The sequence below is a fragment of the Microcaecilia unicolor genome, chromosome 5 (genome assembly GCF_901765095.1).
Source record: "Microcaecilia unicolor chromosome 5, aMicUni1.1, whole genome shotgun sequence".
Taxonomy (NCBI): Eukaryota; Metazoa; Chordata; class Amphibia; order Gymnophiona; family Siphonopidae; genus Microcaecilia; species Microcaecilia unicolor.
Window position 1 is genome coordinate 77,376,893 of NC_044035.1, and position 23,007 is coordinate 77,399,899.

The 23,007-nt window shown below is 49.3% G+C and overlaps 1 protein-coding gene across 1 annotated transcript in view; it reads left to right on the forward strand.

Moving 5' to 3' along the window:
• Window positions 1-23,007, forward strand: part of BTAF1 (B-TFIID TATA-box binding protein associated factor 1) — a 620,170-nt gene that overhangs the window by 369,866 nt on the left and 227,297 nt on the right. Inside the window, 1 exon segment of the mRNA XM_030204965.1 lies at window positions 1,667-2,093. Within this exon segment, the coding sequence (XP_030060825.1) occupies window positions 1,667-2,093 (427 nt within the window).

A 23,007-nucleotide genomic window follows, 5' to 3' on the forward strand; every position in this document is an offset into this window, starting at 1 on the left:
TTAGGTGATACTCCAGTGAACTCCTTTCCTTACTTTCTGTAGATATGAAGGAGAGAAATTATCTAATGTTTACTAAGATTTTATTTTATTTATTAAAAAAAAAGTTATATTCCACTGTTCATGGTGGATTATAATAAAACATACTCAATTAAGAATAACATAAAATCTATGTAAATAATTCCCACCTCTGAAGCTCACTCTGTGCCACTGAAGCCCCCCTGAAGCCTGCCCCTGAAGCTCCCCCTATAGTGTTCGTAGGGTGCCCCACCTTCAGCCCCACCCACCTCCCGACATAATTCGCAACTCCAACGTTCTGAAGCTCACGCCATGGCTTCAGTGCAGGGACCAGGGTTCGTGGATTCGTCATGGTGTAGACTTCCGTCTCTAGCCATCTGTCTCTGCCCCGCCCTCGCGTCAGAACGTTATGACTTCGAGGGCGGGTAATCAGAGGACACGACACCTCCTCCAACGTTCGGAAGCTGACTGTGGCTTCACTGAACTTCACACGGCATCTTTCAACACTCGGAGATTAAAAAAAAAACTCTGTTTCAAAGGTAACTTCGTTGCAGGACAAAAGGGGGTATTTGCAAGGTGCCCTTTGCTGCTACACCACGCTGGCTCTCAGCGCCTGACGGAGGGAGGGAGGGATGCCCTAGAACTGGCAGGGAGAGGAGAAGGGGAGGGGGACCCTGCAACTGTGTGGGAGGCCGACCTTGGAACTGGGAGGGGGCCGACCCTGGAACTGGGAGGGAGGGAGGGAGGAGGACCACCCTGGAACTGGGAGGCAGGGAGGGGGGAGGACCACCCTGGAACTGGGAAGGAGGGGGAGGGCCACCGTGGAACTGGGAGGGAGGGAAGGGGGCCGACTCTAGAACTGGGAGGCTGAGAGGGAGGAAGGGGGGGCCACCCTGCAACTGGGAAGGGGGGGGCCACCCTGGAACTGGGGGACAGGGAGGGGGGACGGCCACCCTAGAACTGGGAGAGAGGGGGGCCCCCTGGAACTGGAAGGGAGGGGGGCCCCTGGCGCACACTCTCATTCTTACACACACACTCTCTCTCACACAGACACACTCACACATTCACTCTCTCTCTATCACACACTCACTCTCGCACACACTCTGTAAAACATACACACTCCGAGGAAAACCTTGCTAGCGCCCGTTTTATTTCTGTCTGAAACGGGCCTTTTTTCCTAGTACCATATAAAACATGAGAACTTTATCCAGACTCTCCAACCAGGGTCTTTCCATTCTCCAGAACAATTTAAGGATTGCTACAGCAAAGTAGTTGAAGAGTGAATAAAATTTGAAGTTGTATAAGTCTGTCTCATGTTTTAAAAAATGGCTTTGTATGGCAGTTTAAGGGGGTCTTTTACTAAAGATTAGCTCAAATTATCTGCAGCAGGGCCCATGTTATTCCTATGGGCCGTGCTGCAGATAACTCAAGCTAATCTTTAGTAAAAGACCCCTTAAATTATGTATTTGCATTACATCCCACTCTGATACAATAAAAGTAAAAGTTCATAGATGCAAAGTAATTTTATTAAAGATTGCCGTAATACATGTTGCATTGCCTGCATGAATTGTAGGTCTGCAAATGTCATGAGTAAATTATAGGAATGTGTTGTATAAACCCTTTCTATTCTTTATGTATTTTTTTCAATTAGGTCACTGCTGTTTTTAATGAAGCAACATCTTCTAATAATTTAAATCCCAAAGTGTTACAGCATTTGGATAGTAAACGGCAGCAGGTTCAAATGACTGTCACAGAAACAAACCAGGGATGGCAGATTTTACAACAGAGAGTTCATACTTTTGCTGCATGTGCTGTTGTAAGTTTGCAGCAACTTCCTGAAAAACTAAACCCAGTCATAAAACCATTGATGGAAGCAGTTAAGAAAGAGGAGAATACTTTGGTACAGAACTATTCAGCACTCTGCATTGCTAAATTGCTTCAGCAATGCACAGTGAGAACACCTTGCCCAAACCCCAAAATAATAAAAAATATCTGCAGTTCACTTTGTGTGGACCCTCATCTTACACCTTTAGTAACTTGTCCTGCACCAGCACTAAGCAGCCAGGAAAACTCCAAAGGTATGTTATGACTCAACTTTTTGGGAATGTATGGATTAGAATAGAATGAGCATATATGTAGTCTGTATATTGCAAATATATGCTAATTCTAACACAGTAATATATAGCATTCCACTCTGTTTTTAATTTAAAGCAAGTGTAGTGCTAAAAGTTAATTGCCAAAATCACTTACTATAGATTTATGGCTGGGAAATAATTGTAATATATTTCTGTATTTGTCAAATAAGTAGCTTTTCATAGTAACATAGCATCATAGAAGATGATGGCATATAAGAACCAATTGTCTTCCTCTTTTATATTCTGCCACTTTGGTTAAGATGAGCATATACATCCTGTACTTTAAACTTGGGCTGCATTTCTATAAAAATTTTAATTGCGATTAATCACGCGATTAAAAGTATGTTTGTTTATTTTTGTTCCTGCTGCAGTTCCTTGTGATTCTGGGCAAGTAACGTAAACCTCCATTGCCCAGAGTCACAAGAAGCTGCTGCACGACTAATCATGTGATTAATCGCAATTACAGATTTTAATCAGAATGCAGTCCTAAAGAAATGAAAGAACAAAAAGTAATGAAAAGATAAGAAGTACAAATACAAATTGAAATTACACAGTTATAAACAGCCTTACAGTTTTCACAGCCTAGTTAAGAAATGCAGCCCTTTTTTAAAGTTGTCTTTTACCTGGCCGTCTCAGTCCTGTATTACCATTGCTGTCTGTCTCACACGTGTGTAAACTGCTATGGTATTGGCCTCCATAACCTTGATTGGAAGGTTATTTTAGGCTTTAGTTTTCTCTGGTGCTTATACCATATTTAATCTAGCATCCAGACCCTTCCCCCAATGTTTAAGCAAATTAGGCAGCTGTATAGAACATTTGTTAAAATAAGATTATAATATGATAGTTCTGCATAAGTTTATCCACCTTCTTGGAAGTATTATTGCTATTGTGTTTGTAACAAGGGCCATTACATGCAAATTATCCCAATTGTCTTAGAACCCTGATGCAGTTGTAAACCATGCTGACCTTTTTATTCTGCTGCCTTTGACTATTGCAGGGTTCATATGGCTGAACACTCCGAGCCACTTCCCTCAATTTCTTTTCTACCCACTACCCCTCTTCCCTTACACATATTGTAGTTCCAAGCATGTCATGAGTTTTGTCATCACTACTTCTGTCAGCAGTCTATTCCGTCTTTCCTCTCCATAAAGCAGTGTTTTCTTATACTTTCTAATAAACTTCCAGCTTTCCACTTCATGTTTTCTTGTTCTTGAACTTCTCTATAAAAAGGTTTACCTTCCAATACTTTATTGGAACCTCTCCAAGATTTGTATTTTATTGTGGAGGTAAGGAAAGCAGTTTCTTTTCCTTCATTGTTCTTTCAGCTTAGTCAGAACCAGAGCTAGGATCTGCTGCCATGAACCTAGTCTTATAACTACCTAGGAATTTTCCCCTTTTTTTCCTTCCCATCTGTTAATACAGCAAAAGTGCTTAACAATCCAGTTGAACACAGGATTGGACACACACAATGAATATAGGGTATGATACATACCTGTAGCAGTTGTTCTCCGAGGACAGCAGGCTGATTGTTCTCACGACTGGGTGACGTCCGCGGCAGCCCCCACCAACCGGAAAGAAGCTTCGCGGGACGGTCGGCACGCAGGGCACGCCCACCGCGCATGCGCGGCCGTCTTCCCGCCCGTGCGCGACCGCTCCCGCCAGTTGAATGACTAGCAAAAGATGAAACACACAACTCCAAAGGGGAAGAGGGAGGGTAGGTGAGAACAATCAGCCTGCTGTCCTCGGAGAACAACTGCTACAGGTATGTATCATACCCTTTCTCCGAGGACAAGCAGGCTGCTTGTTCTCACGACTGGGGTATCCCTAGCTCTCAGGCTCACTCAAAACAAGAACCCAGGTCAATGGAACCTCGCAACGGCGAGGAAACAACAGGAATTGACCTACGAAGAACAACTAACTGAGAGTGCAGCCTGACCAGAATAAATTCGGGTCCTGGAGGGTGGAGTTGGATTTACACCCCAAACAGATTCTGCAGCACCGACTGCCCGAACCGACTGTCGCGTCGGGTATCCTGCTGGAGGCAGTAATGTGATGTGAATGTGTGGACAGATGACCACGTCGCAGCCTTGCAAATCTCTTCAATAGTGGCTGACTTCAAGTGGGCCACTGACGCTGCCATGGCTCTGACACTATGAGCCGTGACATGACCCTCAAGAGTCAGCCCAGCCTGGGCGTAAGTGAAGGAAATGCAATCTGCTAGCCAATTGGAGATGGTGCGTTTCCCGACAGCGACCCCTAGCCTGTTAGGGTCGAAAGAAATAAACAATTGGGCGGACTGTCTGTTGGGCTGTGTCCGCTCCAAGTAGAAGGCCAATGCTCTCTTGCAGTCCAATGTGTGCAACTGACGTTCAGCAGGGCGGGTATGCGGCCTGGGGAAGAATGTTGGCAAGACAATTGACTGGTTAAGATGGAACTCCGACACCACCTTCGGCAGGAACTTTGGGTGAGTGCGGAGCACTACTCTGTTGTGATGAAATTTAGTATATGGAGCATGAGCTACTAGGGCTTGAAGCTCACTGACCCTACGAGCTGAAGTAACTGCCACCAAGAAAATGACCTTCCAGGTCAAGTACTTCAGATGGCAGGTATTCAGTGGCTCAAAAGGAGGTTTCATCAGCTGGGTGAGGACGACGTTGAGATCCCATGACACAGTAGGAGGCTTGATAGGGGGCTTTGACAAAAGCAAGCCTCTCATGAATCGAACGACTAAAGGCTCTCCAGAGATGGCTTTACCTTCCACACGATAATGGTAAGCACTAATCGCACTAAGGTGATTCCTTACTGAGTTGGTCTTGAGGCCAGACTCTGATAAGTGCAGAAGGTATTCAAGCAGGTTCTGTGCAGGGCAAGAACGAGGTTCTAGGGCCTGGCTCTCACACCAAACGACAAACCTCCTCCACTTGAAAAAGTAACTCTTTTTAGTGGAATCCTTCCTAGAGGCAAGCAAGACCCGGGAGACACCCTCAGACAGACCCAACGCAGCGAAGTCTACGCCCTCAACATCCAGGCCGTGAGAGCCAGGGATTGAAGGTTGGGGTGCAGCAACGCTCCGTCGTTCTGCGAAATGAGAGTCGGAAAACACTCCAATCTCCACGGTTCTTCTGAGGACAACTCCAGAAGAAGAGGGAACCAGATCTGACGGGGCCAAAAGGGCGCTATCAGAATCATGGTGCCGCGGTCTTGCTTGAGCTTCAGTAAGGTCTTCCCCACCAAAGGTATGGGAGGATAAGCATACAGGAGGCCGGTCCCCCAATGAAGGAGAAAGGCATCGGACGCTAGCCTGCCGTGTGTCTGAAGTCTGGAACAGAACAGAGGCAGCTTGTGGTTGGTCTGAGAGGCGAAAAGATCCACCGAGGGGGTGCCCCACTCTCGGAAGATCTTGCGTACCACTCTGGAATGGAGCGACCACTCGTGCGGTTGCATGACTCTGCTCAGTCTGTCGGCCAGACTGTTGTTTACGCCTGCCAGGTACGTGGCTTGGAGAAGCATGCCAAATCGACACGCCCAACGCCACATACCGACGGCTTCCTGACACAGGGGGCGAGATCCGGTGCCTCCCTGCTTGTTGACGTAATACATTGCAACCTGATTGTCTGTCCGAATTTGGATAATTTGGCAGGACAGCCGATCTCTGAAAGCCTTCAGTGCGTTCCAGATCGCTCGGAGCTCCAGGAGGTTGATCTGCAGATCCTTTTCCTGGAGGGACCACAGACCCTGGGTGTGAAGCCCATCGACATGGGCTCCCCACCCCAGGCGAGATGCATCCGTCGTCAGCACTTTCGTGGGCTGCGGAATTTGGAATGGACGTCCCAGGGTCAAATTGGTCCGTATGGTCCACCAGAGCAGTGAAGTGCGGCAACTGGTGGAGAGGCGGATGACATCCTCTAGATTCCCGGTGGCTTGGAACCACTGGGAAGCTAGGGTCCATTGAGCAGATCTCATATGAAGACGAGCCATGGGAGTCACATGAACTGTGGAGGCCATATGACCCAGAAGTCTCAACATCTGCCGAGCTGTGATCTGCTGAGACGCTCTGGTCCGCGAAGCCAGGGCCAAGAGATTGGTGGCCCTCGCTTCGGGAAGGTAGGCCTGAGCCATCTGGGAATTCAGCAGCGCTCCTATGAATTCCAGAGACTGAGTTGGCTGGAGATGGGACTTTGGGTAATTTATCACAAACCCCAGCAGCTCCAGAAGTTGAATAGTGCACTGCATCGACCGGAGGGCTCCTGCCTCCGAGGTGTTCTTGACCAGCCAATCGTCGAGATAAGGGAACACGTGCACTCCCAGCTTGCGTAGGTAGGCCGCTACCACCACGAGGCACTTTGTAAACACTCGTGGGGCAGAGGCGAGCCCAAAGGGCAGCACACAATACTGAAAGTGCCGTGCGCCCAGGCGGAATCTGAGATACTGTCTGTGAGCTGGCAGTATCGGGATGTGAGTGTATGCGTCCTTTAAATCCAGGGAACATAGCCAATCGTTTTTCTGAATCATTGGCAGAAGGGTGCCCAAGGAAAGCATCCTGAACTTTTCTTTGACCAGGAATTTGTTCAGGCCTCTCAGGTCTAGGATGGGACGCATCCCCCCTGTTTTCTTTTCCACAAGGAAGTACCTGGAATAGAATCCCTGCCCTTCCTGCCCGGGTGGTACGGGCTCGACCGCATTGGCGCTGAGAAGGGCGGAGAGTTCCTCTGCAAGTACCTGCTTGTGATGGGAGCTGAAAGACTGAGCTCCCGGAGGACAATTTGGAGGCAGGGAGGCCAAATTCAGGGCGTATCCGTACCGCACTATTTGGAGAACCCACTGGTCGGAGGTTATGAGAGGCCACCTTTGGTGAAAAAATTTTAACCTCCCTCCGACCGGCAGGTCGTCCGGTACGGACACTTGTAGGGCGGCTATGTTCCCATGGATCCAGTCAAAAGCCCGTCCCCGGCTTTTGCTGTGGAGGCGCAGGGGGCTGCTTAGGCGCACGCTGTTGACGGGAACGAGCGCGCTGGGGCTTGTCCCTGTGCCTGACGAGGCCTTCGGGCCGGCTGGTTGTACCTACGCTTCGCAAAAGAATAGGGTGCAGCCTGCCGGGCCCGGGAAAAACGCCCGCCCGCGGGGGCGGGTGCTGAAGGCGCCCGGTGGGAGAGCTTGTCGAGAGCGGTTTCCCGCTGATGCAGTTGGTCAACCATCTGCTCGACCTTCTCGCCAAAAATATTATCCCCCCGGCAAGGGACGTCAGCCAGTCTCTGCTGGGTGCGGTTGTCCAGGTCAGAGGCACGCAGCCATGAGAGCCTGCGCATCACTATACCTTGGGCCGCAGCACGAGATGCCACGTCACAGGTGTCAAAAATCCCCCTGGACAGGAACTTTCTGCACGCCTTCAGCTGCCTGACCACCTCCTGATAAGGCCTGGACTGCTCCGGCGGGAGCTTATCGACCAGGTCCGCCAGCTGTTGCACATTGGTCCGCATGTGGATGCTCATATAGAGCAGGTAAGATTGGATGCGGGTCACGAGCATGGAGGATTGGTAGGCCTTCCTCCCAAATGAGTCCAGAGTGCGAGACTCCCGCCCCGGGGGCGCCGAGGCGGTATCCCTCGAACTCCGTGCCCTCTTGAGAGCAGAATCCACGACCGCTGAGTCATGGGGCAACTGGGGCCGCATGAGCTCTGGGTCAGAGTGGATCCTGTACTGGGACTCTGCTTTCTTGGGAATGGTGGGGTTAGTTAGTGGTCGCACCCAGTTCCGAAGCAGCGTCTCCTTCAGGACATTGTGCAGCGGTACCGTGGAGGACTCTCTAGGTGGTGATGGATAGTCGAGGACCTCGAGCATCTCGGCCCTCGGCTCTTCCACAGAGACCACGGGAAAGGGAATGCTTATGGACATATCCCGCACAAAGGAGGCAAAGGAGAGACTCTCAGGAGGTGAGAGCTTCCTCTCCGGTGATGGCGTGGGGTCCGAGGGAAGGCCCGTAGACTCCTCTGAGGAGAAATATCTCGGGTCTTCCTCTTCCCCCCACGAGTCCTCATCCTCGGTATCGGACATTAGCTCATGTAGCTGAGTCCGGTACCGGGCCCGGCTCGACGTCGAGGCACCGAGGCCTCGGTGTCGTCGAGCGGTGGACTCCCGCGCCGGCGGGGACGGAGCTCCCTCCATCGACGTCGACGGGGACTCCACCTGCGTGGCGGTCGAGACCGGCACCGCAAGCGGCGGCGGTGTCGACAGCCCCGGCGCCGGGCTAGAGCTCGCCGGCGCCACAGTCATCGGCGCCGGGGGCGCAAGCACCCCCGACGCCGGCACAGCCTGGCGCATCAGCCCTTCCAGGATCCCCGGAAGGATGGCTCTGAGGCACTCGTCCAGGCCCGCTGCCGGAAAGGCGGTGGGGCCGGTAAGGGTGTCGGTGCCAGAAGCTGCTGGGGGCCAGGAGACGGCACCGAGGTGCCGGAACCCCGACGCGTCGGTACCTCCACCACCGACGGAGATCTCTCCTCTCTACGATGACGCTTCGGCGTCGACTCCCCTTCAGGGTGCACCGAGGGCTCCCGGTGACGGCGCTTCTTGTCCTTTTTCCGGTGCACGTCACCGGCGCCGGAGGGCATGGAGGAGGAGGAGGTCGATCCCCCTCGGTCTCGAGGTACCGGGTCCGACAGGGTTCGGTCCCGTGGCTCACGAGCTGAGGGAGTGACCGGGGCCGACAGCCCACGCGGCCTCTCAACCCCACTCTCACCGGCGGGCCGACGGGACCTGTTCTCCTGGGGTCGCTGCCATCGGTGCCGATGTCTCGGGCATCGATACCGGTACCGAAGATCCGGCCTTCGATACCGATGCCGTCGAGGTCGACGTCGAGGGGCCGGCGCAAGTTCCAAAAAGACGGTCCCGCAGAACTTGCCTCGCAACCTGAGTCCGTTTCCGGAGACCGAGACACAGCGCACACGACTTGAGATTGTGCTCCGGCCCGAGGCACTGGAGGCACCAAGCGTGGGTGTCGGTCTGCGAGATCGGCCGGCCGCAGCGACCACACTTTTTAAATCCACTCGGGACCTTCGAGGACATCGACGGAAAAATCGCGTCGGCGAAGTCAAAGTCGGCAATGGTGGCTAAAATCACACCACGAAAAAACTAGCCGACCGAGCGGCCACTAGGCCGCAACGAGGCGTCCCCGCTGGAAGCGAGGGAAAAGGGGAGCGCGTGCTCCACACGCGCAGTCTTTTTTCTTTTTTTTTTTTTTTTTTTTTTTTTTTCGTAACAGAGAAATACTAAAAGGAAATTAAACGAAGCGCGATCCGCGTATACGCGATCGCAAGAATCCGGCGGCTGAAGTAGAGAGAGCGGCAAAACACGACTCTCTCCAGGCGCGGAAAAAAAGGAACTGGCGGGAGCCGTCGCGCACGGGCGGGAAGACGGCCGCGCATGCGCGGTGGGCGTGCCCTGCGTGCCGACCGTCCCGCGAAGCTTCTTTCCGGTTGGTGGGGGCTGCCGCGGACGTCACCCAGTCGTGAGAACAAGCAGCCTGCTTGTCCTCGGAGAATTAAAGGTATGTCCAGTTCTGTGTTTGTTTGAATTGTTGGGGGTGGGGAGAAGCACCCTCCTGTTATAATCATTGTTGTATTTAATTATATATAGCTATAACTTCAACAGTGATGCTAATTCTAGGTAGCCATGGCAACCAGGAATTCTCTTCTGGCACGTGGGATTTTCATGGCCCTTAAATCCAAAACAAAAGTGTTTCTCTTGCAGCTGTACCAGAGCAGGGGGTTTTTCCCCACCTGCACCACACAGATGTGTGATAGTTTAGCATGTGCTAACGAATATTAGTATGCGCTAAGTGCCACGTGGCCCATAGGTATAAAGTAGGACATGCAGCACTCAGCATGCACTAAGCTTTAGTAAAAGGACCCCTTTGTTACTGAAATATATGAACGTATAGATACGTAGGGTTAAATATTCAGCCGGCCGTAGAGGGCGTTTTGCTGACTGCCACTAGCGATATTCCTGGATATTCAGTGCCAGTCCATGGCCGGGCTTATGCGTTGAAATCTGGTTTATGTGGCTCCTGCAAACACAAGTCGATATACAGAACCTAACCAGCCATGGGTTGCCGCATAAAGATAGGACTGTATTTTATGCAGTCCCATTTATGCAGATACCCTGGCCGGTTAAATTCTGAATATTGTCACTTAACCAGCAAAGTGCTGACTCTGCCTCTGGAACACCCTCCAAAATAGCTGGTTTTCATTTAAGCGCTAACTGCTAATTTTCAGTGGCACTTAACCAGTTATCGCCACTGAAAATTAGCAGATAGCTCTGAACAAGCAGTTTAACCAGTCAGCGACTGTTTTCTTGCTGGTTCAATTGTTTTGAATATCGATCAAAATGTGTTTTACTTGCAGAAAATAGCTATGCTCAGAGAAATGCATTGATGGCTCCTATTTATTTAGCTTGATATACTGTCTTGCAAGCAAATATCAACCAGTTGTTATACAATGTTGTACTATATGGGGAAAAAAGAAAAGAAAGTGTTGATGTATAAAACCCATCCCACAAGCACTAATCGAAAATATAGCTGAACAAAATGTTATACATCTGCACATGAATGTTCTGAGGGAGGAGCTATGATCTACAAATGTATTTCATATAAAAATTCATTTTTATTCTAAGCCCTCTCATCTAGAAGACTTTCTGTTAGATAAAGCTTGAGTAGTAGATTCTGGTTTCTCTCACTTTATTTCATTTTGGGGCTCTTTTACTAAAGCTTAGTGCGTGCTAACAGACATTAACGTATGTTAAGTGACCCATGGGTATAAAATAGGACATGCAGCATTTAGCACATGATAAGCTTTAGTAAAGGGGCTCCTTTATTATTTAAGGGGAGGCGTTTTCTCTCTATATCTTCGATATGTTTACTGGAGTTTAGTTCTAATAAATGTTGCTTCTTCCATCCTGCGGTATTTTATTGTATAGTTTTTTTTTTTATGCAATATTTTTATTTTAATTCTTTCGTTACATTTGCTGTTACTTTTTGAAAAATGTGATGAAAAGTTGAAAAAGTACATAAGAGTGCAAGCACATATTTACACTTGCCTTGGAACAGGTATACATTTGCATAAGTGCTTTTGGAGGTAGTTCGGTAGTAAGTACACACAGGAAATCCAATACATTAGCATTTAACTTTGAAAAAGGAAACTTGCAAATGGGTATGTTTACTAAGGTACGTTAGCGTTTTTAACATGCCTGTAAATTTAAGGTGCATGAAACGCTAATGCGCCTATACATTTCTATGGGCGCGTTAGCGTGTAACGCGTGTACACCATTTATGTGCATTAAAAATTCTAACACGCCCATAGCGCCGCTTAGTAAATACAGGCAAAAATGAGGAGAGTAGTAAAAAGAAAACTTAGAGGAGCAGCTGCAAAGGTCAAAAACTTAAATCAGGCTTGGGATGCTGTTCAAAAATACTAATCTGGAAGCCCACAATTCTGGAACGGGCTGCCCTAAGTGGTCAAATTCACCCCAGATCACCCGACCTTTAAGAAGCGGCTCAAGACCTTCCTTTTCGGTACAGCATATGCCATGAGCCCTCCTGGTGTCGCATCCTTCTGAGCCATGGCTGCCATAGCGACTAATTGTCACCTTCTCTCTACCTCTCCCTCCTGTTGGTCCTCTTTCCCTCCTACGACACTAATTACTGTATTTTGTACTATTGTTGCTTAATAGACTATTGTACGCCACATTGAGCCTGCCTGTGGGTGGGAATAATGTGGAATATAAATGTGGGATATAAATGCCATAAATAATAATATATTCATGTATTTGAAAAGGAGGCAAGAAGGCCAAATGACAGCCGGCATGGTTAAAAAGTATTAGATATACAAAAACGTCCTTCAGAAAATAATAGGAAACAGCATAAGGAATGGCAAATCAAATGCAAAGCGCTGATAAGGCAAAAATACATAGTAAAAACTTTTTTAGGTATATTAGAAGCCAGTAAAAGAATCAGTTGAAGTGACAGAGGGGTGAATGGAGCCTCAGGCAAGACAAGGTCATAGTGGAGAGATTAAATGAATTCTTTGCTTCGGTCTTCACCGAGGAAGGTGTGAGAGAGAGACCAGTGCTAGGAATGGTATTTAGTACTGATGAATCAGAGTAACTGAATCAAATCTCTGTAAACCTGGAAGATGTAATGAGGTAATTGACAAACTGAAGAGTAGCAAATCACTTGAACCATATGGCATACATCCCAGATTACTGATAGAATTGAAAAAGTCACATTGAGCCTGCAAAGAGGTGGGAAAATGTGGGATACAAATGCAATAAATAAATAAATGAACTTGAAGAGTTAGTAATATGTAATTTATCTTTAAAATCAAGCATGGTAAATGTGGTCAGATGTCTCATGGATACAGTCTCATTACCCTTTCCATTGGGCTTCAGAGCCCCTTAGGTATTTGGGGATTCATGTCACCAAAACTTGGAGGCCTCTTTATGAGGCTAATTATCCATCTCTTTTGCAATCTCTGTGGGCTGATTTGGAGATATGGAAACATCTGCCTATATCCTGATTGGGTAGAGTCCACGCCATTGCGATGATGATTACTACTCAAACTGTTCTATCTGTTTGTAGATCTTCCGATTGCTTTGCCGGATAAATGTTTTCGGACTGTCCATCGGCGAGTATTCCAATATATCTGGAAAATGCAGAGCTATCAAAAATGAGCATTCTCCACGGACTGCTTTAAAGCTGCAATGAGGAGACCATGCTGTATTTATGTGAAATCATTTATTGGTTTCCTTGAAAAAGCGCCAAGCGTAACATGGTCCATGTTGTTACCCTGTTAGGATCCAGCAAATGCATTGAATATTATATATTGAAGACTGATTGCTGAAGATTGTTATATTGGAATATATTGTGGTTCAGCTTTTCAGAAGGATGAGTTTACACCATATGACGATTGTTTTATATTATCAAGTTTGATTGGTTTTGAAGATGTTTTGCCTTTTTGGATATATATATTTTCCAATATATCTGGAAGCATAAACCCACATGGGTGGGTAGATCGACTCTCTTCCAAAAGAGGACAAAGCGAGGATGACAGTCCCCAATTTTCAATAATATTATGTAGCAGCCCAATTAAAATATCTGGTGGTGTGGCAGTGGAACATACATAAGAGCTGGGTACGTATGGAACAGCATGTAGTAGGGGATATGACAACATCACCCATCGCTCAGCTCCCCCTTACCTGAATTTTGAGCTTTGAAAGTGGGAGGTGAATCATCTGCACGGCTTTCACCGTGGGAACTTGGGTGCGGACTCGGAAGCTGTTTTTTTTCCTTGGCAGGTATATTTTAGGGCTATCCCTCTAGAGGTGGCTGAGGGGTTTGTGCCAGGTCATAGTGACCCTAGGTACCGGGACTGGGTGGCTCAGGGGTCGTCACAGTTGTGCCACTAAGTGGAAGAGGGGGCACTGTTTCCATTTGCAGAATTGGAAGAAGAATGTGACCTGACCCAGAGAGATCAGTTTCATTTTCGCCAAATTTCAGATTTTATACGCAGACGAGCTCTTCCAGAACTCCCGAGAGGCAGAGATGCTCTTTGATTATGCTTTGAATGGAAATAGTAGCAGGAGATGTGTTTCCCAATTTTACCAAGCTCTTATTCAACAGACTGCATCCCCTATGGAAATATATTTGTTTCTGGAAGACTGCATTGGTGGGGGGGGAGTATACCTTATGGGTATGGGAGAAAAATCTTTAAAAGGTTAAGTGTCTGTGGCTAGTGACTTGGTGGAAAATGGGTATAAAATATGTACATGTGGTATTATACCCCGGACCATTCTCATATCCATTTACCTTTCCTCCTCTGATTTATGTTAGCAAGGATGTGGGACACGAGGTACTTTTCTCCATATTTGGTGTTCCTGCCCAGTGTCAGTGTTACTGGACAAGGATGTGGGGCACGAGGTACTTTTCTCCATATTTGGTGTTCCTGCCCAGTGTCAGTGTTACTGGACAATGGAGTTTGGCTTGGTAATAGAGATTCTTGGCCTATTCTTGCCATCCTCAATGGGATTTGGTTGCTTTAACATTAAACCTCCAAGGTTGCTGGGCAAGTTCTGCAAATTGGCTTTTACCAACCTTACAGCTGGCAGAATAGCCTTGGCAGCAGCCTGGAAGCAAACTACCCAAGCGCTGACAACTTCTGCTAAACATAGAATATGTCTACCTTATGTCTAAACTGACTGCCTTGTGACACAACAAAAAATTTATTCAACATTTTGAAGCCATTTACCATCAGGCGAACAGAACATGGGGACAAGTGACTGATTATTCTTTTTTTCCCCCCCTTTTAGTTTTGATCTTGGCCAGCTGTACTTACCCAGAGCTCCTACTTAAGGAGGTTGGGGCTTCAGCATACTTTGCAGTTCCTGGGTTACCTGATGTATTATACCAAAGAGTAATGGTCTGACTTATTTTGATTGGCACGTTTAATCGTTACTTGTTGCAATGTGTGTTGCTCTGTTGATTTTTGAATAAAAATAAAAAAGAGAAAAAAAAGATTGGAGGGTGGCCAATTGGAATACCAATTTTTTAAAAGGGTTCTAGAGGTGATCCAGGAAATTATAAACCAGTGAGCCTGACATCGGTGCAGCCAAAATAGTAGAGGCTATTATAAAGAAAAAAATTACAGAGCCATATACATAAGCAAGACCAAGAATATTATAATGCCTCTGTATTGCAACATGGTGCGACCTCACCATGAGTGTTACGTTCAATTCTGGCTGCCATATCTCAAAAAAAGATATAGTGGAATTAGAAAAGATTCAAAGAAGAGCGACCAAAATGATAAAGGGGATGGAACTCCTCTCATATGAGGAAAGGCTAAACAAGTTTAGGGCTCTTCAGCTTGGAAAAGAGACAGATGAGGGGAGATATGATTGAGGTCTACAAGATCCTGAGTGGTGTAGAACGAGTAGGAGTAAATCAATTTTGTACTCATTCCAAAAGTACAAAGACTAGGGGGACACTCAAGGAAGTTACATGGAAATACTTTTAAAATAAATTGGAGGAAATATTTTTTCACTGAACAAATAGTTAAGCTCTGGAACTCGTTGCCGGAGAATGTGGTAGCAACAGTTAGCGTATCTAGGTTTTAAAAAAAGGTTTAGATAAGTTCCTGAAGGAAAAGTCCATAATCTAATATTGAGATAGACATGGTGGAAGCCACCACTTTTCTTGGGATTTTGGTTTCTGCCACGTACTTGTTAACCTGGATTGGCCACTGTTGGAAGCAGGATACTAGGCTAGACGGGACCATTGATCTGACCCAGTATGGCTATTATGTTCTTATATAAGCATGAATTAATGACAAAGCCAACTTGGATTTAGCCAAGGGAAATATTGCCTCACCAAACTGCTACATTTCTTTGAAGGGGTGAATAAACGTGGATAAAGAGGTGAGCCGGTTGATATTGTGTATCAAGATTTTCAAAGGCATTTGACAGAGTACCTCATTAAAGACTCCTGAGGAAATTAGAAAGTCATGGGATAGGAGGTAATGTTCTATTGTGGATTAAGAACTGGTTAAAAGAGAGCAGGGTTAAATGGTCAGCATTCTCAATGGAGAAGAGTAGATAATGGGGTTGTCTGTGGTTTGTGCTGGGACCACTGCTTTTTAACATTTATAAATGATCTAGAGGTGGGAATAACTAGTGAGGTAATTAAATTTGTTGATGAGGCAAAGTTATTCAACATTGTTAAATTGCAAGAGAATTGTGAAAAAATTGCAGGAAGACCTTACGTTCTCCGTGGACAAGCAGGCTGCTTGTTCTCACGACTGGGTGACGTCCGCGGCAGCCCCCACCAACCGGAACAAAACTTCGCGGGCGGTCCCGCACGCAGGGCACGCCCACCGCGCATGCGCGGCCGTCTTCCCGCCCGTGCGTGACCGTTCCCGCTCAGTCTTTTTCTTTCCGCACCTGGAGAAAGACGTGTAACGGCTCTCTCGTTGTCAGCCCCGGAAACAGGATCGCGTTGTTCGCGAATCTTCCTTTTAATTTCGTTTATTTTCATTGCCGCGTTTGTTCTTTAGTTTTCTCAAAAAAAAAAAAACGCGCTGTACTTGTTTCCCCTCATTTTTTAGCGGGGGCGTTGTGTTGCGGCCTTGTGGCTGCGCGGTCGATTTCTTTTCGAGGTGTGATTTTACCGCCACCATCGACGACTTTGATTTCACCGACGCGATTTTTCCGTCGATGTCCTCGAAGGTCCCGAGTGGATTTAAGAAGTGTGGTCGGTACGGCCGGCCTATCTCGCAGACCGACACTCACGCTTGGTGCCTCCAGTGCCTCGGGCCGGAGCACGATACCAAGTCGTGTACTTTATGTCTTGGTCTCCGGAAACGGACTCAAGTAGCGAGGCAAGTTCTTCGGTACCGTCTTTTTGGAACTTGCGCCGGCCCCTCGACGTCGACCTCGACGGCATCGGTATCGACGGCCGGTTCTTCGGTACCGGTATCGATGTCCGCGAAATCGGCACTGATGGCATCGACCCCAGGAGCACAGGTCCCGCCGGCCCGCCGGTGATGGCAGGGGTGAGAGACCGCGTGGGCAATCGGCCCTGGTCACTCCCTCTACCCAGGGCCCTCGGGACCGAACCCTGTCGGACCCGGTCCCTCGAGGCCGAGGGGGATCGACCTCCTCCTCCTCAATTCCACCAAGCGCCGATGACGGGCATCGCAAGAAAACAAAGAAGCACCGTCATCGGTCGCCATCGATGCATCCGGCCCCCGGCGCCGGAGAGGAGTCGACGCCGAGAAAGCGTCGAGAGGAGAGGTCCCCCTCTGTAGTAGAGGTACCGCCGCGTCAGGGTCCCAGCACTTTGGTGCAGTCTCCTGGACCCAAGCAGCTTCCGGCACCGACGCCTCTACCGGCCCCCCCGTCTTTCCTGAGTGCCTCCGAGCCATCCTTCCGGGGATCCTGGAAGGGCTGATGCGCCAGACTGTGCCGGCGCCGGGGGTGCTTGCGCCCTCGGCGCCGTTGACTGTGGCGCCGGCGAGCTCTAGCCCGGTGCCGAGGCCTTTGATGCCGATGCTGCTTGCGGTGCCGGTCTCGACCGCCACGCAGGTGGAGTCCCCGTCGACGTTGATGGAGGGAGCTTCATCCCCGCCGGCGCGGGAGTCCACCGCTCGACGACACCGAGGCCTCGGTGCCTCGACGTCGAGCCGGGCCCGGTTGAGGACTCAGCTGCACAAGCTTATGTCCGACACCGAGGAAGAGGCCTCGTGGGGGGAGGAGGAGGACCCCAGATATTTCTCCTCAGAGGAGTCTGTGGGCCTTCCTTCCGACCCCACGCCTTCACCAGAGAGAAAGCTCTCGCCTCCTGAGAGCCTCTCCTTTGCCTCCTTTGTCAGGGACATGTCTATATGCATTCCCTTCCCCGGGGTCTCTGTGGATGAGCCGAGGGCTGAGACGCTCGAGGTCCTCGATTATCCATCACCACCTAGAGAGTCCTCCACAGTACCGTTGCACAATGTCCTCAAAGAGACACTGCTTCGGAACTGGGTGAGACCACTATCTAATCCCACCATCCCCAAGAAAGCAGAGTCCCAATACAGAATCCACTCGGACCCAGAGTTAATGTGGCCCCAATTGCCTCATGACTCGGCGGTCGTGGACTCTGCTCTCAAGAGGGCACGGAGTTCGAGGGATACCGCCTCGGCGCCCCCGGGGCGGGAGTCTCGCACTCTGGACTCGTTTGGGAGGAAGGCCTACCAATCTTCCATGCTCGTGACCCGCATCCAGTCTTACCAGCTCTACACGAGCATCCACATGCGGAATAATGTGAAGCGGACCTGGTTGACAAGCTCCCGCCGGAGCAGTCCAGGCCTTTTCAGGAGGTGGTCAGGCAGCTGAAGGCGTGCAGAAAGTTCCTGTCCAGGGGTATATATGACACCTGTGACGTGGCATCTCGTGCCCAAGGTATAGTGATGCGCAGGCTCTCATGGCTGCGTGCCTCTGACCTGGACTACCACACCCAGCAGAGACTGGCCGACGTCCCTTGCCGGGGGGATAATATTTTTGGTGAGAAGGTCGAGCAGCTGGTGGACCAACTGCATCAGCGGGAAACTGCCCTCGACAAGCTCTCCCACCGGGCGCCTTCAGCATCCACCTCAGCAGGTGGACGTTTTTCCCGGGCCCAGCAGGCTGCGCCCTATGCTTTTCCCAAGCGTAGGTACACCCAGCCGGCCCGAAGGCCTCGTCAGGCACAGGGACAGTCCCAGCGCGCTCGTTCTCGTCAACAGCGTGCGCCTAAGCAGCCCCCTGTGCCTCCACAGCAAAAGCCGGGGGCGAGCTTTTGACTGGATCCATGGGAACATAGCCGCCCTCAAAGTGTCCGTACCGGACGATCTGCCGGTCGGAGGGAGGTTAAAATTTTTTCACCAAAGGTGGCCTCTCATAACCTCCGACCAGTGGGTTCTCCAAATAGTGCGGTGCGGATACGCCCTGAATTTGGCCTCCCTGCCACCAAATTGTCCTCCGGGAGTTCAATCCTTCAGCTCCCATCACAAGCAGGTACTTGCAGAGGAACTCTCCGCCCTTCTCAGCGCCAATGCGGTCAAGCTCGTACCACCCGGGCAGGAAGGGCAGGGATTCTATTCCAGGTACTTCCTTGTGGAAAAGAAAACAGGGGGGATGCGTCCCATCCTAGACCTGAGAGGCCTGAACAAATTCCTGGTCAAAGAAAAGTTCAGGATGCTTTCCTTGGGCACCCTTCTGCCAATGATTCAAAAAACGATTGGCTATGTTCCTTGAATTTAAAGGACGCATACACTCACATCCCGATACTGCCAGCTCACAGACAGTATCTCAGATTCCGCCTGGGCGCACGGCACTTTCAGTATTGTGTGCTGCCCTTTGGGCTCGCCTCTGCCCCACGGGTGTTTACAAAGTGCCTTGTGGTGGTAGCGGCGTATCTACGCAAGCTGGGAGTGCACGTGTTCCCATATCTCGACGATTGGCTGGTCAAGAACACCTCGGAGGCAGGAGCTCTCCGGTCCATGCAGTGCACTATTCAACTCCTGGAGCTGCTGGGGTTTGTGATAAATTACCCAAAGTCCCATCTCCAGCCAGCCCAGTCTCTGGAATTTCATAGGAGCTCTGCTGAATACCCAGATGGCTCAGGCCTTCCTTCCCGAAGCGAGGGCCAACAACCTCCTGGCCCTGGCTTCACGAACCAGAGCGTCTCAGCAGATCACAGCTCGGCAGATGTTGAGACTTCTGGGTCATATGGCCTCCACAGTTCATGTGACTCCCATGGCTCGTCTTCACATGAGATCTGCTCAATGGACCCTAGCTTCCCAGTGGTTTCAAGCCACCGGGAATCTAGAAGATGTCATCCGCCTCTCCCCCAGTTGCCGCACTTCACTGCACTGGTGGACCATTCGGACCAATTTGACCCTGGGACGTCCATTCCAAATTCCACAGCCCACGAAGGTGCTGACGACGGATGCATCTCGTCTGGGGTGGGGAGCTCATGTCAATGGGCTTCACACCCAGGGACTGTGGTCCCTCCAGGAAAAGGATCTTCAGATCAACCTCCTGGAGCTCCAAGCGATCTGGAACGCACTGAAGGCTTTCAGAGATCGGCTGTCCGGTCAAATTATCGAAATTCGGACAGACAATCAGGTTGCAATGTATTACGTCAACAAGCAGGGGGGCACCGGATCTCGCCCCCCTGTGTCAGGAAGCCGTCTGGATATGGCGTTGGGCTTGCCAGTTCGGCATGCTCCTCCAAGCCACATACCTGGCAGGCGTAAACAACAGTCTGGCCGACAGACTGAGCAGAGTCATGCAACCGCACGAGTGGTCGCTCCATTCCAGAGTGGTACGCAAGATCTTCCGAGAGTGGGGCACTTCCTCGGTGGACCTTTTCGCCTCTCAGACCAACCACAAGCTGCCTCTGTTCTGTTCCAGACTTCAGACACACGGCAGGCTAGCGTCGGATGCCTTTCTCCTTTATTGGGGGACCGGCCTCCTGTATGCTTATCCTCCCATACCTTTGGTGGGGAAGACCTTGCTGAAGCTCAAGCAAGACCGCGGCACCATGATTCTGATCGCGCCCTTTTGGCCCCGTCAGATCTGGTTCCCTCTTCTTCTGGAGTTGTCCTCCGAAGAACCGTGGAGATTGGAGTGTTTTCCGACTCTCATTTCGCAGAACGACGGGGCGTTGCTGCACCCCAACCTTCAGTCCCTGGCTCTCACGGCCTGGATGTTGAGGGCGTAGACTTAGCTGCGTTGGGTCTGTCTGAGGGTGTCTCCCGTGTCTTGCTTGCCTCTAGGAAGGATTCCACTAAAAAGAGTTACTTTTTCAAGTGGAGGAGGTTTGTCGTTTGGTGTGAGAGCAAGGCCCTAGAACCTCGTTCTTGCCCTGCACAGAACCTGCTTGAATACCTTCTGCACTTATCAGAGTCTGGCCTCAAGACCAACTCAGTAAGGAATCACCTTAGTGCAATTAGTGCTTACCATTATCGTGTGGAAGGTAAAGCCATCTCTGGAGAGCCTTTAGTCGTACGATTCATGAGAGGCCTGCTTTTGTCAAAGCCCCCTATCAAGCCTCCTACAGTGTCATGGGATCTCAACGTCGTCCTCACCCAGCTGATGAAACCTCCTTTTGAGCCACTGAATACCTGCCATCTGAAGTACTTGACCTGGAAGGTCATTTTCTTGGTGGCGGTTACTTCAGCTCGTAGGGTCAGTGAGCTTCAAGCCCTGGTAGCTCATGCTCCGTATACCAAATTTCATCACAACAGAGTAGTGCTCCGCACTCACCCAAAGTTCCTGCCGAAGGTGGTGTCGGAGTTCCATCTTAACCAGTCAATTGTCTTGCCAACATTCTTTCCCAGACCGCATACCCGCCCTGCTGAACGTCAGTTGCACACATTGGACTGCAAGAGAGCATTGGCCTTCTACTTGGAGCGGACACAGCCCCACAGACAGTCCGCCCAATTGTTTGTTTCTTTCGACCCTAACAGGATAGGGGTCGCTGTCGGGAAACGCACCATCTCCAATTGGCTAGCAGATTGCATTTCCTTCACTTATGCCCAGGCTGGGCTGGCTTTTGAGGGTCATGTCACGGCTCATAGTGTCAGAGCCATGGCAGCGTCGGTGGCCCACTTGAAGTCAGCCACTATTGAAGAGATTTGCAAGGCTGCGACGTGGTCATCTGTCCACACATTCACATCACATTACTGCCTCCAGCAGGATACCCGACGTGACAGTCGGTTCGGGCAGTCGGTGCTGCAGAATCTGTTTGGGGTGTAAATCCAACTCCACCCTCCAGGACCCGAATTATTCTGGTCAGGCTGCACTCTCAGTTAGTTGTTCTTCGTAGGTCAATTTCTGTTATGCCTCGCCGTTGCGAGGTTCAATTGACCTGGGTTCTTGTTTTGAGTGAGCCTGAGAGCTAGGGATACCCCAGTCGTGAGAACAAGCAAGCCTGCTTGTCCTCGGAGAAAGTGAATGATACATACCTGTAGCAGGTGTTCTCCGAGGACAGCAGGCTGATTGTTCTCACCTTCCCTCCCTCCTCCCCTTTGGAGTTGCATTTAATCATTTTTGCTTGTCATTCAACTGATCAGGAACGGTCACGCACGGGCGGGAAGACGGCCGCGCATGCGCGGTGGGCGTGCCCTTCGTGCGGGACCACCCGCAAAGTTTTGTTCCGGTTGGTGGGGGCTGCCGCGGACGTCATCCAGTCGTGAGAACAATCAGCCTGCTGTCCTCGGAGAACACCTGCTACAGGTATGTATCATTCACTATACTGGGAGACTGGGCATCCAAATAGCAGATGATGCTTAATGTAAGCAAGTGCAAAGTGATGCATGTGGGAAAGAGGAACCCAAACTATAACTATGTAATGCAAGGTTCTACTTCAGGAGTCACCGACCAGGAAAATGTTCTAGGTGTCATTGATAGGTTGAAACCGTCTGCTCAGTATGCAGCAGCGGTTAAGAAAGGAAATACAATGTTAAGAGTTATTAGGAAAGGAATGGAAAACAAAAATGAGAATGTTATAATGCCTTTGTATTGCTCCATGGTGCAACCGCACCGTGAATACTGTGTGTAGATCTGATTACTGCATATCAGAAAAGATATAGCAGAATTAGAAAAGGTATAGAGAAGGGTGGCAAAAATGATAAAAGGATGGAACAACTTCCCAATGAGGAAAGGCTAAAGCGGCTAGGGCTCTTCAACTCGCAGAAGAGAAGGCTGAGGGGATGTATGATAGAGGTCTATAAAATACTGAGTGGAGTGGAACAGGTAGATGTGAATCGCTTGTTTACTGTTTTCAAAAATACTAGGAGTAAGGGGCACGCATTGAAGCTACCAAGTAGTAAATTTAAAACAAACTGGAGAAAATATTTCTTCACTCAACGTGTAATTAGTCTGCAGTTCTTTACTAGAGAATGCAGTAAATGCAGTTAGCTTAATGGGGTTAAAAAAAGGTTAGGATAATATTTATTTATTTTAGTGCATTTCTATCCCATATTTTCCCACAAGCGCAGGTACAATGTGGTGTATATTAGTTCAAGAAAATTTACAATAAAAGAAAGAAAGGTAGAAACATAGGATGACAGAGCTGGGATGAATTCACAGATAAGACATGGGAAGGAAAAACTGACCATCAAGTGCAATTGGGTTAGAGACCCACTTCAAACTACAAGAAAAAAAGGAAAAGAAAAGTGTATAAGCTGTTATTAAGATAGACTTGGGAAAATCTGCTTCCTATTTCTAGGATAAGCAGCATAAAATCTGTTTTACTGTTCTGGGATCATGCCAGGTACTTGTGACCTGGATTG